The 15,928-nt window shown below is 51.1% G+C and overlaps 1 protein-coding gene across 6 annotated transcripts in view; it reads left to right on the forward strand.

The window, feature by feature from the left end:
- UBR4 (ubiquitin protein ligase E3 component n-recognin 4) overlaps positions 1-15,436 on the forward strand; it is a 137,195-nt gene extending 121,759 nt beyond the window's left edge. For all 6 annotated transcript variants that reach the window (XM_036255544.1, XM_036255541.1, XM_036255545.1 and 3 more), the window contains 9 exons: positions 873-1,091; positions 1,993-2,106; positions 3,425-3,567; positions 4,219-4,344; positions 5,412-5,606; positions 8,262-8,486; positions 11,843-11,933; positions 12,511-12,673; positions 15,052-15,436. In XM_036255544.1, the coding sequence (XP_036111437.1) occupies positions 873-1,091; positions 1,993-2,106; positions 3,425-3,567; positions 4,219-4,344; positions 5,412-5,606; positions 8,262-8,486; positions 11,843-11,933; positions 12,511-12,673; positions 15,052-15,116 (1,341 nt within the window). In that variant the 3' untranslated portion in view covers positions 15,117-15,436. The remainder of the gene's footprint in view (positions 1-872; positions 1,092-1,992; positions 2,107-3,424; positions 3,568-4,218; positions 4,345-5,411; positions 5,607-8,261; positions 8,487-11,842; positions 11,934-12,510; positions 12,674-15,051) is intronic.
- The last annotated feature ends 492 nt before the right edge of the window (positions 15,437-15,928 follow it).

The raw sequence follows: 15,928 nt of genomic DNA on the forward strand, positions 1-15,928 counted from the left end.
ATGAGGTGCCCTGTAATTTTGCTGAGGAGCACATTTGAAGCCATGAGCATACGTTTATGAGCTAATGAGTGATCAGAGTCTAGTGCTGAGCTTTCACATTGCAAGTTGGCTTTGTTGTTTTAAACTTATTGTCAAATATGTAGTAGTTGTCATCAATTCACTTGTGATGTGGGTGGTGTGGATTTCAGTGAAATGGCCCTGTTTCCAGTGAGCTCACCTGGAGGGCATTTTAAAACTACAACTGTCTTCCAGGTTTTGATGTTCTCTGACCCCAGTTCAGGGCATGGTGCTATAGTGTATTGATAGCCAACCTTGTCAAGCACAGCGGTTTCTTGTTAATATAGATTTTTAAGTGTTTTCTTATCTCCAGTTCTACTTGTAATTGTATGTCTGGTATCCTAAGGCTGAGAAAACTCCTCTGCTCCTGAGTTTGGTGGACTCAGAAAGCCCCAGGAGAAGACCTAGCACCCTGTGAACATCAAGGGCCCGCTCTGCTCGGTGCTGTCACCGAGTTCCCCACTCAGGCCTCGCCAGGTGCTGCTTCTCCAGGGAATCTCACCTGAGCCCCTTTCACTGTGCCTGGTTGCTTTACATGTCATCTAATTTTAATCATCATAGGAACCCTCCCATTACCCCCCACTTTATAGATAGAGATGTTGAAGCTAAAGAGCTTAGTGACGAGTCAAAGATCCGTGGCAGAGGCGAACCCTCTTCTATTTGTTCAAATCTTTCAAAGTGTAGAATCAAAGGATCTGATTGAAACTTGACCACATAACATGAAATTATGTACATTTCATTGATTTTTCTGAACCTTTAAGCTTTTAGGAAGAATGCTTGTCTACATAATTGGAGGTCTGGTCCTTTCTTGGCAGGTTCTGATTGGAACTGACTCCATCACAAACCTGCATAAACTGGAGCAGGTGTCCAGTGACGAGGGCATTGGGACCCTGGCAGAGAACTTGCTGGAGGCACTGCGGGAGCACCCTGATGTAAACAAGAAGATTGACGCCGCACGCAGGGAGACCCGGGCTGAGAAGAAGCGCATGGCCATGGCTATGAGACAGAAGGCTCTGGGCACCCTAGGCATGACGGTAAAGCCGCTCCCTGAGTCCCCACGTTTTTGCCACACTGTTGAGGAGATGGCCGTGGCGCAATCATTTGTGCTTCGGGACAGAGCTGGGGTTGGGAATGGTAAAGGTGAAGGCTAGACAGAGGAAGAGGAGGAAATTGGTGTGCTCGGCCCTTCACCTTCCTCGGTCTTTCCAGCAACCCTCAGAGCTGTGACTGTTACTGTTCTGCTATCCAAATGAGACTCAGAGGTTTTACAGTTCACAAAAACAGAAAAATGGTGATGATAACCATTGTTTATCGAGGATTTACTATATGCCAAGCACTGTACTTAGGCATCTTACTTGTAAGATTTTATTTAAGCCTTCATGTGGATCTATGAGGGATTATTATACCCATTTCCATGATGAACTAATTGAGGCTGAGAGGTGAAGTAAATAGACCAAGGCATATAACTAATAAGTGGTTGACAGGATTTTGAACCCGGGTCTGTGCACGCGAAAGACTGTGCTGTTTTCACTGTCCTGAAGCCTTGGAGGAAGTAGCCCTGTGAGAGCCTCCTCCAAGCCAGCAAACCTGAGTGTCAGCAGTTTTAAAACTCCCATGGGAACAGTAAATGAATCATAACGCATCAGCCCTTGGCAGCTGAGAGTTGGTATTGCTGGCACAATGAAGGGGCTGTTTTGGTGGCAAGTGGCGACTTGCCAGGGTTCCAGCTGGATGGTTTCCTCTGCTTCAGTGGTCCTCAGAAGGGACTAGCAGGGAAATCTGAGTCTTTACCCTCACTAGAAGCCAACCTACGAGATTTCCTTTTGATGCAGCTGTCCTTTTAGTGTATGTGAGGGTCAGCCCTGTCCTTGAGCAGCCCTGAGCCAGGGTGGGAAGGAATCCCTTTCTGACATGCCATTTGTGGTTCCCCAACAGACCAATGAAAAAGGCCAGGTCGTGACCAAGACGGCGCTCCTGAAGCAGATGGAAGAGCTGATTGAGGAGCCAGGCCTCACGTGCTGCATCTGCAGGGAGGGTTACAAGTTCCAGGTACAGCTCTGGGCCTGGGCCTGGCGGCACAACCTGCTCCAGTGCAGCCCTCGCCTGCAGTCCTTTTTGTTCTTAGATTGGCCATGGCTTGCCTCTTGGCCACTCTTCTTTTTTTATTTTTAAATCCTCACCTAAGGATGTTTTCCTATTTATCTTCAGATAGTGTGGGAGGGAGAGAGACAGACAGACAGAGACACTGATGTGAGAGACACATCAATTGGTTGCCTCCCGCATGACCCCAGCCAGAATCAAACCTGTAGCTCTTTGGTCCACGGGCCGATGCTCTAACTGCTGAGCCAAATCGGCCAGAGCCTGGCCACTCTTCTTTAAAGACTGGAAGATACACCGATCCAAACATTAGACTTCATCATCACCGTGGTCGTAGACAACAAGCACTCCTCCCTGCCCAGAGCCTTATGTCAGCTGCATAATTTTATCTTTTTTTTTTTTTTTAATTTCTTTCTTTATTGATTTTAGAGAGAGAGGAAGGGAAAGGGAGACAGAGATAGAAATATCAACGAGAGAGAACATCGATTGGCCACCTCCTGCATGCCCCCCACTGGGGATTTGGCCCACAACCTGGGCATGTGCCCTGACCAGGAATCGAACCAGTGACCTCTAGGTGCATGGGTCAATGTTCCACCGCTGAGTCACACTGGCTGGGCCAGTGTAACTTTATCTTTAAACTTGCAAAAAGTCCAGTTTATAGGTGAGAACAAAGGTCACAGGACAGAATTCTGGACTTTTAAAAACCTGCCATGCTACTTCCATTCAGGACACCTGGGAAGATCAGGCTCCCCCCAGCTGGACTTATACCTGAAAGGAGCGAGCAGCAAGTGACCTTTTGTTCCCCTGAAGGCATAATAAGGGTCCCCTTTCTCTCTAGCTTGTATTTACTGCTTAGCACCCAAGCTGTTGAAGGGTGGGTACCCTGGGCCACAGGCCTTATAAGTTCTGCTATAACATAGGCTCTTTGGAGCTGCTCGATAATTTTTGAAAAGCAACTGACTTATCAAGAAGACACTTTATTCTTCATTTTTCAATAAATGAAGCAAAAAGGAAAGAAGGGCAGTTTAAACTTACATTTCTGCCTTTCCATCTGCATAGCGTCTGCGTTGGTTTGTTGCTCCCCACACTCCTCATCTCACTGTGCCCAGCTGAGTGCTAACCGGGAGCCTGGGTGCTGGCTGTCACCCTGCTCCTGGATTCTCCCCTCCTAGGAGGGTAGACGTTCAGGTCCTTCTGCTCTGCTTCACCTGCTTCCAAAGCTGGCCTTGGAATTTCTTCTCACTTCTTTCTTTTACTGTTATCTTTGTAGCCTGCAAAGGTCCTGGGTATTTATACCTTCACCAAGCGGGTAGCCTTGGAGGAGATGGAGAATAAGCCCCGGAAACAGCAGGGCTACAGCACTGTGTCCCACTTCAACATCGTGCACTACGATTGCCACCTGGCAGCCGTCAGGTAGGCCCCTCCTCCCGTGCGCTTCAGCCCCAGACCTCCGTCACTTCACAGGAGTGGGCAGCTTGCCCCGCCCTGGACTTGGAGGGTGGGACTGCCGACCCTGAAGGTTTTGGGGTTTTTTTTTTTAGTTTTTTTTCTTTATTGATTTTAGAGAGGAAGGAAGAGGGAGAGAGACAGAAACATCGATGAGAGAGAACATTGGTTGGTCGCCTCCTGCATGCCCCACACTGGGGATTGGGCCCACAACCTGGGCATGTCCTCTGACCAGGAATTGAACCGGCGCCCTCTTGGTGCATGGGTCGACGCTCAGCCACTGAGCCACACCGGCCAGCCAACCCTGAAGTTTTAATGTTGTTCCTTAGTCTCTGGGGAATAAGGTGTTCCACCTTAAACCATGTAGGTCTCAGATCCATTCTTGCCATATGACCAGGAAAATATACATGGCTTTTGGTCTACGGCTGGTGAAAGCAATGCTACTACCTGAAGCAGTGAAGCCTGCATTTGCTATGTCAGGGTAATTCTCTGTAGAGTCAGGAGCATGGGCTAACTTACTTCCTTAATGTTAGCAAGCCCTTCTCCATTCCACTTGCCCAGATGCCTGGTTGCCGAAGTAATTCCAGCATCACTCACTCCTGCTCTCCTCCCGTCCAGGTTGGCTCGAGGCCGGGAAGAGTGGGAAAGTGCTGCCCTTCAGAACGCCAACACTAAGTGCAATGGGCTCCTTCCGGTCTGGGGACCCCATGTCCCCGAATCAGCTTTTGCCACTTGCTTGGCAAGGTGAGTGTTGAGCATTTTGCATGGTAGGGGAAGGGATTCTTAGGAGATGGGGGGCATGTCAGCTTTCAGGCCAGCCTGTGGGAGACCATGTCCTGCTGTCTTCACTGGGAATCCATGTCCTGCTTGCTGGCAGGGGCTGTGCAGAACGTAGAGGAGCTCTGCTGAGAGCAGCCGGCACCCTCCGCATCTGGGGCACCACGTAGAATTTGTACTTCCTCACTACCCCTTCTCTTGTGTCCATCTAAGGACATTGGACACGGGATGCCTGACTTGGTCCTTGAGGCTAAAATTTCCCGGAGTTCATTTCTGCAGCGTGTGCTTGTGAGGTTTAAACAGTAAAAATTAATAGCTTACTGGTTTGGGGAATACCAGGCCCTCTCAAGGCCTCCCTTGTCTAAACTGTGGAGTAGAGTCACTGAAGCTTCTGTGAGTCCCTTGCCTCTGACTGCTGCCTTGTGGAGTGGTGCCGTGCCCAGGTCCTGTCTGTAAAGCTCAGGGGTGGAAAGGTGCTTACCGTGAAACAGGTACCTGGACGTAATAATAAGGGAGGTAACAATAGGCAACACTGAAATGCTTACCATGTATTATTGTTACACACACTCTACAGATGAAGAAGAAATTGCAGCCCAGAGAGATGGGTAACTTACTTGAGGTCACACAGTTATTAAGAGGCATAATAGATTATAACATAAATTGACACAGAAAATGCTTTTATTTGGAGGTTGAGGAGATGATTCTTATGAACAGGTTTCCTGGTCAGTCAGAAGGGATAAATTCTACCTTCCTTCTTTCAATATGTACTTCTAGGTGTGGCCATGTTATGTTGTATGACATTGGTCCATCAAGAAGTGGATCCCCCAAAAGCAGTGGGTTCTCATCAAAACGTGGAGAGCATCGCTTTCAGTCCCAGCAGAAATGAAACATCCTCCACATTCTCTTCCTACTAGCCCCCAAGTCCTTGATTCTCCCTTTCATCCCTCTGTCCATTTGTGTAACCTGCAGCCACCTGGGAAGGGGTTTCACCAGGGAACTCGCTTCCATTTCAGAGTTTGTTCTGCTTCCCCCAGGCACAACACTTACCTCCAGGAATGCACGGGCCAGCGGGAGCCCACGTACCAGCTGAACATCCATGACATCAAGCTGCTGTTCCTGCGCTTCGCCATGGAGCAGTCGTTCAGTGCAGACACCGGCGGGGGTGGCCGGGAGAGCAACATCCACCTGATCCCGTACATCATTCACACTGTGCTTTACGTCCTGAACACGTTAGTATCCCGCATCCCACTGGGCAGCGTCCAGCTGACCTAACAAGACCTCCTACTTGTCCGTGTTCGCCCCACTTAGTTCCAGAGCAAGTATGTCTGACCTAAGGCAGCCTTTGCTGAAGTAGGAATGTTCATCTGCAGCTGGTAGATGGCTCTCTTCCAAAACTGTCCCATCTCCCACTGTGGGCAGCCAAGGGCTGCATCTTTGGACTGAGGGGGCAGAAACTGGGAGATGCCAGACCATCGAAGCTTCTACTTTGATGTAGCCTCTACTTCTACTTGCAAGACTCTCTTCTCTTGGATGGGGGGAAGGTGGTAGGTGGGAACCACACACAGTCACTTCAAGGTGTTACAGGTGAAGATCTTACATCTAGGGACATAGCAGAGCCAGAACCCGTTTTACAAATGGAAACTGGACTTGCTTTCCCTGTGTTCTCCGCAGTGAGTAATGCTCTGGCAAGTGTGAGGGGAAAGGAGGGAATGTTAAAGATCATCTAGGAAAGTCAACTGAAAAGGAAGACAGCCAGGAAAAATTTGATTTGTGTTTTTATTCATAGTACATTTGGAGTAGTTAGGTTGATATGTAAAAGTATAATTTAAAAGAAGCACTTAGGGATAGAGAATAATATTCTTTCATTTCACCCCAGATTTCAAAAGCAAATTAAGAGATTTAACATACTTTAGCTCTTAGATTTGATTTAGTAAATGGTTTCATATTTTAGGCCCCAGACTTCCAGCAAATGTGTCGGGCAGAGGATTGGCAGGCTGTGGAAGGGCTGTGCACAGTCCGCGCCAGGCAGCTGCAGTTCAGTTTAGGCGACAGGACAATCAGTCTCTTGTCCTTGCTGGTCTTCTCTGTTCAACAATGTTATCTTCTGCTTCCCTCCCATTTCCTTGTGTGTTTAAAGGCTGACCTCCAGACCACAGGCTTCACTGTTGAAAAGATGCAGGGGCAGGTCTCTATCAGTGCATTACATCATCTGCTAAACTGTTTAGACTGTCAGAAGAAATACCTGCATCGCTGACAGCACAAACGTTCCCACTATCCACACTGCTTCAGGCCTGAGCCGCGCTAATTGCGTGTTTGTAGCCTTTGAAGAGCCCTTGGCTTTTGCAGAGACATGTGTCTTGCTGGCAGCTAGGAGGTAGAGCGGACTGCTCCATTCTCCAGGGCGGAGAGCAGACCCGTAGAGTCGGCATGTTTGCCAACAGAACAGAGCTGGCGATTTCAGGTGTCACTGTTTCTCAACGCCAGACATTTCAACTCCTGCCCGCTTCCTCGGTGGAGAGCGAGTTGGCTGTGTCGTGGTTATCTTGGTCAGTTGGAGGCTGACCTGGAAGCTTCACGGACAGGCACTGTTTTCACCCACAGACTGCTTCCCCTGCTAGTCAGTTCACATCACTGAGCTTGGTCATGGGGGTCTGGTGAAGGGGCTGACTGCTTTTGGTTGCTCATTTATATATTAAGGCAAGTATGTGACACCGTGATCCAGAGCCGGGTTGAGCAAGTTCTTCAACGGCAGAAAGCCTCTGATTCCCAGTCCAGAAAATCTAGTTGAGTGTATTCCCCCATTTCATCTCTGCCACTCTGTGGAGAGCAGGATGTCCTTGTGCTGCCCTCCTGCTTCCCCACAGTCCCGTGTCTGGCAGTGCCATCTGCACCCCTGGAAGGTTTGCTGCTTGTGGCTTGTTTATTCTTCCCTCGTAGAATTAGGACAGGGCATCAAGCACTCTTGGCCTGAGAGCACCATTCAGGGTATGGAGAGAGCACAGCCGGAAATACCGGGTCAGGAAGGACTCCAGTGCTGAGTCAGTGACCACTTGCCAAGGCTTTGTCATGGAGGAAGTTGGAGAGTTAACTAATGCTGGGTAGGCTCTGGAGCCGGACGGCCTGCGTTCAAAGCCCAGTTCTTTCACGCCCCAGTGTGTGACTGGGCAAAACACTTTCTCTGACTGTAGTTTCCTTTCCTGCGAGGTTGGGGTAGTGCTGGCACCTGTTTTAGGATTATTGTGAGGATGAAATGAGACCGTCCACATGGAGTTCTTAGGCTGGGGCCTGGCGTCAGAGTTCAGTCGTCATCGCTGCAGTGTAGGCAAGAGTGAGAACAAGAAGTGCTTGCCGGGAAGAAGGTGGTCTGTTGAAGGAGAGAGGGCACAGATACATAGGAAAGCAAACAAAATGGCGAGCCATGGAAAGAGGCTGCGTGCAAATGGAGCGTAAACAGCTTAGTTGTAAGAAGGCCACGTGGAGTCAGGGAGAGTGCGGTGGCAGGCTTGGTGACTTTGGGTAAATCACCATGGTAAAAAGGTGCTGTCTCCATTCGTAGTTATGAGGACACTGACGGTGGATTGTTTGTGACTGTGCCCGACACGCAGGGTCAGAGCACCCATGAGCCGAGCCAGTAGTTGCTTGGAATTGTGTCAGAGCTGAGCTTGGGGTGGGGAGGGGCCCAGGAAGATGCCACCAAGCAGGGCTTGGAAGGGAAGCAGCAGCACTTGCAGAGGAGGTGGGAGGGGTGGGATAGGATGGGTGGGATGTTCTGGGATCCAAGCATTCACGGTACTTAAGAGGAGACGAGAAGTTGAGCACACCCTCCTCCCCTCTGCCCTGGTCCTGGCGTCTACCCTGTTTTCATCATGCCCGTCTTGTTCTAGAACCCGAGCAACTTCCCGAGAGGAGAAAAATCTCCAGGGCTTTCTGGAGCAGCCCAAGGAGAAGTGGGTGGAGAGTGCCTTTGAAGTGGACGGGCCCCACTACTTCACAGTCCTGGCCCTCCACGTCCTGCCCCCCGAGAAGTGGAGAGCCATGCGTGTGGAGATCCTGCGGAGGCTGCTGGTGACCTCTCAGGCCCGGGCAGTGGCTCCGGGAGGAGCCACCAGGTTAGTACCTACTCCGGGAAGCTGTCTCCTGCCCCTGTGGCCGGGACTGTGTGTTCCCAGGGTGAGGACTGCCAGGCAACGTGTGTGTGCTAAGGTAAGGCATGCTCATTTGGTGCAGTTATTGGTCCTCATCCTGCTCTGTCTGCTACCCCGAGCCCAGGCTGGCAGGCGACTGGCCCCTTTGGGTCTGGTGGTCAGCCACTAGAAAGGCAGAGTCAGGCTTATCTTTGGACAATTTAGAGATGAAGCCAGCCGGGCACAGGCTGAGACTACTGACAAGGAGCCGCATTTGGGCTTCAGGGACTCAGACAGGTGACAGTTTCCCAGGCTGCTGGTCTGGGCCTAAACTAGGAAGAACTCTGTATGGCTGCGGTTAGGGGTTTTCTTTTCTGATTTTTAAAAGCTTGTCGTCTCCCTCCTTGGTCACATTCTTGTCCTGTTCTTGCCACATTCCATGAGCTGTTCTTTCTCTCCTATTGTTGTGGACACCTCCCAAAGAAGGAAGTGGTCTTTGTTTTCATGACCTTGTGCTGTGATTTGGGTCAGATGGGAGGTGTCTTGAGAGAAACATCTGCAAACAATAATAGGAAGCCCTTGAGATGTCCACATGGATTGCCACACACTCAGTGGATTCTGTGGCACCACTCTTGGCTCACGGTGGCCTTGTGCAGTCTCTGCCTGCCTTGCGCTACAGAGTAGGGGACGCATTTGTCAGCTTGCTTCTGCCACTCGAGGGAAATCTTCCGTTATGGAAGGTCTGCCCTTGGGAGTCTGCTGTTGCTAGGACCCGAGGGAACACGCCTACATTTGTAGGCTTTCAGGCTCCTGATAGGGACAGACCCGTGGAGGCAGCCATGTGCCTGAACCGGCACACCTGGTGTCTCTGCTTCCTTCGGCTCTGGTTTACCAAGGGCTGCCAGTTGTGCCTCTTGCCTGCAGGGAGACCAGGCTGGAGCTCTGCTGTTGAATCAGGCCAGCATCAGCTTCTGCTGTAGGAGGGTGGGTCTTGTTAGATTCCTGTGTGACCCCTGCCCCCACTCCAGTCATATCACTTCCAGTGTTTCCCAAAAGGAAGAAGCATCAATAGTTAACTAGCTGCTAGAATCACAAGTTAGATCTGGTGTATGCTAAGTTGTTGATAAGCCAGGCTGGCCTGCTTCCATTGCACATAAAGTGGCTGTTTCCTGGGCACGGGCTCTCAGTGGCAGATGTGAAATCTGAGCCCACAGGAGCTGTTGTGCTTTCAGTTAGGAGACTGGAATTCATTACTATCCCAGGCAGCTCAGGGAAAGCTGATTTGGTCACAGCTTAATTAGGCAATCCAGTGTGAGCTACTCATGAGTTTTCTCTGTAGCAGTTTAGTCACCTTTACTAATTAGCCTTAAATAATTAAGTTGGGCAGGGTTATTCAAGATTCCTGCTTACCAAGGCAAAACAGTCATAGAGAAAGAAGGCCCAAACTTGGTGTGGTGTTGGGCATGAGCAGGGTGCTCCTGAAACAGACAGGAGGAGGAACTGGGCATCAGCATGGTGTTGAGACACCCTCCGAGGAGAGGCCATGGCTGGAAGAACATCGAGAGGCTGTCATCTTGCTGGTGGGGGCATTGTTGCTGGCACAGGCTTTGTCCATTATGGCTTGGCAGGCGGTAGCAGACGCACAAACATGTAGCTCTAAAAATCTCCACAAGAGAATTTGGCCTCTTCTGCATGTTTTACATTCAAAGAGAAAGGGTCCTTTGCTATGAACTTGCAAGTTCTTCAGCCTGGGACTTCCTTGTCATCTTGTTTACAGAGAAATAGACCACTGGCCTCATCCCCAGGCCGACCTCACAGTCATTTAGAGGCTGCAGCACCCTCACACGGGACAGGCAGAGAGAAAGTGGGTGCTTTGGAGGGCGTCGGGTGGGGGAGGGTGCAGGAAGCATATTCCAGCAAATGGGATTCTTTTTTTTTTATCCTCACCCGAGGACATTTTTCCACTTTTTGTTCAGATAGAGTGGGAGGGAGAGAGAGGAAGAGAGAGAGAGAGAGAGAAACATCAATGTAAAAGGGACACATCGAGTGGCTGCCACCCATATGACCCAACCAGGGCTGGGGACAAACTGCAACCAAGGTACATGCCCTTAGCGGGAACAGAACCCGGTCTCTCCGGACCACAGGCCGACGCTCTAACCGCTGAGCCAAACTGGCCAGGGCAATTCTCCTTTTATCATTATTTTAGTTTTGTTAGAGATTTTACATTTACTGACTGTAAGTGTGGATGGCCTATCTCATGTGGCACTGTCCCTTCACATGAAGCCTATATGGTGTACTTTAGCTTCTATAATAAATAACATCTGTACTTGTCTGACTTTTAAGATTCTTATACACACGCACGCACACACACGCACACACACACACACACACTTTAAAACTGAATTCTAGTCTCTTTAGTTGTGGGCTCTGTTCAATGTGTTCCGAGGTGTAGCATCTCCATGACAAGGGTTCATCTAGCCTTTACTTACTGCGGATGTGAAGCCAGTTTCCAAACAATACCTCCTGTAGACTTGGGTGGTGGAAACCAAACTGTGACCCTGATATGCCACTCCCTGTACAGAGAGGAGCTGGTCTTTCTGCATCTCACAGTGGCTTCTCCTGGTGTGACCATTCCTCAGGAGCACCTGAGAGGAGGCAGCGGATGTTGTCCCATGCAGCCCCCAGGGTTCTGAGCACCTGGCTGGTCCTTAATCCTCAGTTTCATCCTGAGATTATGTAGAGGCAGTCGATACTGGGTAGAACTCAGAGGTGTGGTGAGCAGCTCGCGCGGGATTATCCTGGCACTGGGAGGTGTTGGGCGGCTGCATCCTCCATCCTCGAGGTTACCATTGCTCATCACCACTTTTCTACCAGCTTGCTGGTTTCAGCACAGCACGTGGTTGACACAGTGCTGTATCTGGTGGCTTTGGTCTGCTGACTGGAAGTTCTCCAGTGGGAAGGTGAAGACGGAACAACTTTGTTTCCTGCTTCAGTTATGACAGCCCATCAAGTCCAGGAGCTCGTGTTGGGCTGAACACAGAGAAATATGCGAGTCCTTGGCCTCTCTTTAAGGCCTTTTGGTTGTCATGTCACAACTGTGTCTTCCTTTCTTCCATTGACCCTAATTTGGAAGAGAGTCAGTGCTAAAGATAAATATTTTGTGGAACATTTTTGTAGTAAATAAACCAGTGGTCCCAGGACTTCAGAAGTTCCTGCCCACGGCTGGAACTGAGTGACCCACAGATTACTGTGACTCTTCCCTGCTCCCCCAGTGCCTCGTTCTGTCCTGGGAGTACCCTTCCAGGGCCTGCAGGGACATGCAATGGGGCCTTCTTTTCCAGGCTGACAGACAAGACAGTAAAGGACTACTCAGCTTATCGCTCCTCCCTTCTCTTCTGGGCCCTCGTCGATCTCATTTACAACATGTTTAAGGTAAGGGTGCCATTGGGGCTCTGCGGGGTCTGCAGGGGTTTCAGGTCACGTGTGCTGGCTCTGAGCCTGCCTCCGCCAGCAGGTGGCTGCTCCTCTGCCGGCCTCTCCCAAGGACAAGCACACCCTCCGTGGGAAGGGATTTGCCCGTGTGTGTCTGTTCACTCCTGTCCCCTCAGTTTCGATAAACTTCATTGCCCTGTTGAGTATCACTTATTCCAGCCCAGCTTACAATAGGACACTCCTCTCTGCCTGAAAGGAATCAGAGGGTTTGAGGTGGTTCCTTTCATAATCTGAATGAAACAGCTCAGTTGAGGCATCTTGACGAGTCCCTTTTCTTTGGGAAATGCAGATGTGCCGTGTGGGGAGGAGAGAATGCAGTCACTCGTTGTAGCTTGTAGGTTCAAGTGACACAGTGTGTCATACAGGGGCTGTAAGAGGAGTGAAATGAAATTTTATTGTTCCTGGAAGCAAAACACACCCTGCAGGGAAAACTGATGTAGGTAGAAGTGGCCTGCCTGACTTGAGGCATCAAGTCACCCCTCACGCCCACCTGGGCCTGTCTCCTGTTGGTTTGTAGAAGGTGCCTACCAGCAACACGGAGGGAGGCTGGTCCTGCTCTCTAGCGGAGTACATCCGCCACAATGACATGCCTATCTGCGAAGCTGCCGACAGAGCCCTGAAGACCTTCCAGGAGGAGTTCATGCCAGTGGAGACCTTCTCGGAGTTCCTCGACGTGGCTGGTCAGTGTCAAGGTTTTGTCTTGCAGAGACCTTCTGCAGCAAAACCTGTGTATGTTAGTGGGGCTGGCCGTAGTGCTCATCCTCGCGTGTCAGAAGAAACACAGGTGAGAGCGAGCCTATCGGCCACCCAGAGATCTGAGAGAGAGAGGTCAGCACTGAGCCACCAGTAACGAGAGCAGTGACTGTCACACGCCAGGGCCCTGCTGCTTTCCAGGCGCAGGGCTGCCGACTGCACTTCCCTGTGCGCAGGGCAGCCCTGGGAGGTGGGAACTGTGGTCACCCCGCTCTGTCGATGGGGCAGCTGAGGTGCTGAAGATGACGCGTCTCCAGTGGGGCATGGCTGGGAAGCTGGGAGAGCCCCCTCTGGCTCCTGCCTCGGTCACAGCCGCCCTGAGGAGACCTGGAAGGTGTCTGCTCTGATTCCTAAATGAATGTAAACGTCAAAAACTCAGGGCAAAGAGCACCTTGATTGTAAGAACAGGGCGACACTGAGCGCTTCTCATGTGAGCCATTCCAGACAGTCCTTACCCGCAGCCGGTCACCTCGCAGTCATCGTTCTCTCCTGGGTGCGGACCCTTGTACAACGAGTTCATAGTTTAATTGCAAACACAGTACAAGTTGTTCAGTTTTCATAACCAAGCATCAGGTGACCGCAGGAGGGGGTGACGTAGGCCGCTGCCTGGGGACTCTCCCTCGGGTTGCAGACCCAGCCCTCTCGGGCTGTGGGCGCTGTTGCATTGCAGCCCCCATCACTGCTGTCTGTCCCAGGTGGGGCTCCAGGGCCGAAGCGGAGGGGACCATACCTGCCTGACCCTTGTGAGCTTGTTTTATTTTCCCCTGATGTTCACTGTGGAAATATTGTGACATGAAAGAAGCGGGGGAAATTACCCCTGGATCCCACTCAGTATTTCTGTTTGTCTTAGTCCGCAGGGAACTAAACTTCTCTTTCCTCCCAGCTCAGCTCCTGCTCATGGAGTCCCCCAAGCCCTGGCTTCTACTTTGTCCTGGCAGTGGCCTCAGTGGAGGCTGTGCCCTGGGACGCCCTCTGTCAGCCCGGTGCCTCCTGTTGCCAGAGGTCACGTGTTAGCACCGCCCGCCACTCCTTGTTCCTCACTTGGTACTCACACGTGCATCTCTCCAGCCTTGGCTTCACCTTAGCCGCTCTCCTTGCTTTCCTCCCAGCAGCTGACCCTGCAGCTACGCAGGTAGCCTGTGTGTTTGTGCCCTCAGGGCTGAGCACTGTGCCTGTCACCCAAGGCTCCGGTGAATGTGTGCACAAAGGAAGGAGGTGGGCAGGGCAAGGAAGGTGGTCACCTCAGTTGAGGCAGCACCCCGGCCTGAAGCAGGGGAGCCCGAGAACCCATCAGCAGGAAGCCTCTGTGGCCTTCACTCAGAGGTCTGGCTTTCAGACTTCAGTCCTTTATCTAAACTGGTAGAAAATTTCAGAACATCAGACATACCCTCTTTGAATACAAGGACAAAAACACCTTTTAAAACCTGCCCGTTGAGGGGACCTTGTACTGATTGAGTACCTCTGTGTACTGGACTTTCACATACGTGGCCTAATTTAACCCCACAGCGCCGAAACAAGGATTTGTCACTGCGCACATGATGGTTGAAGAGACGGAGCTTCTGAGCGTCAGCAGAGCTAGTGGCCAGAGTTCAGACGAGCCCAGGGTCCTCCTCCCCTCTGCTCTCCAGCCCTCCAGAGCAGTGGCATTAACCTTTCTTCAGTTCAGTCCCCTTGAGATGTGCTGACGGCTGTGGACACTTTCCTTCTAAGATTCCCCTCCATTTACACTCAGTTTCAGTGGCCCTGCAGGCCTTGCTGTGGCTGGTCAGTGTCAAGGTTTTGTCTTGCAGAGTTTAGAACTGACCCGGGTTTAGAACTGCTCCAGGCAGCCCTGGCCGGTTTGGTTCAGTGGTTAGAGCGTCAGCCTGTGGACCAGAGTCCGGGTTCCGTTCCCACTAAGGGCACGTACCTCGGTTGCAGTTTGTCCCCGACCCCGGTTGGGGTTGTGTGGGTGGCACCCACTCGATGTATCTCTCACATCGATGTTTCTTGCTCTCTCTCTTCTTCCCTCTCTCCCTCCTGCTCTATCTGAAGATAAATGCAAAAAAAAAAGATTTGGAACTGTGAGGTCAGCCTGTGCCACTGTAACAGCCTCCAACGAGTCGCAGCGCGTTGTTCCGGGGCGGCCTCCTCTTACAGAGAGGAGCACTGGCTCAGTGACTCCCCATCACGGCCCGGTTTCCAGTGAGCAGCTGCCAGGGCTTGTTGGAGCACAGTGTGTGCTCTTCATGGATGCGGCAGCCATGACTCAGTGGGCTGGGGGCTATGCATTCCAGCTCCTAACCAGCCTCTGCCTCTGTTCCAGGTCTACTATCAGAAATCACTGATCCAGACAGCTTCCTGAAGGACCTGTTGAACTCCGTCCCCTGACCATCCCAAGGAACCGCTGCTGACCCACTGAAGCTGGCTGGCCTTCCGTCCCTCTGTTCTTCCCTCCTGTGCATTGATTCCCACAGGATGCTGCATCAGTACTCCTCCCTCCTCCCTCCCTCATCTTTTCTTGGAGTGGCTTGGGGTTTTTGGCTTCCTGTTTTACCTTGTGTGTGTGGTGCGCTAGCGATGAAGTTGTTTGTGACCAAGCCATCGAAGGACCTGTACATACCTAGGAGCAATGAGTTGTCCTGGCCAACCTAATACTTGAGTGTGCACATCTTGAGAAATAAACGAATGACTTAATACACATTGAAAAGAAGGTGTTGACTGCTGCTTAAACTCGTCCTTAGTGACACTGGCCAAATACTTTTCCTTGGCTGCCCAGCCCTTTTCGATGTCAGCACAGGAAGACCTACGTGTCAGAATCACTGTCTCTGGGCCTCTTGTCAGCATGAAATGGAGCCTGTCTGTTTTCAGCCAGCAAGTCAGGGCACCACATTCGATGAATATGATCTTTCCTAAAACAAACCCCTTGGCCTCTTAATGTTTTGGCCTTAAGAGCTGGAACAGACATATGGAGCCTGATGATTTTCTAGCCCTCGGGGCTGAAGGCAGGCTCAGTGCAGTAGGGACTAGTCTTTCTGCAACAAATGCATCGGACACTCGCCTGCCGGCTGCAAATCCGGGATCCTTTGGCAACTTCTCTTTGGGGTTGCTGGTTAGGGGAGGGCTTGGGGTAGACTTCGAATAATGAGCAGCAGCCCTGTGCGAGCACCTTCTCTACCAGGCCCAGTATGTGTGTGGTTATT

The sequence above is a fragment of the Molossus molossus genome, unplaced genomic scaffold (assembly GCF_014108415.1).
Source record: "Molossus molossus isolate mMolMol1 unplaced genomic scaffold, mMolMol1.p scaffold_m16_p_12, whole genome shotgun sequence".
Classification (NCBI taxonomy): domain Eukaryota; kingdom Metazoa; phylum Chordata; class Mammalia; order Chiroptera; family Molossidae; genus Molossus; species Molossus molossus.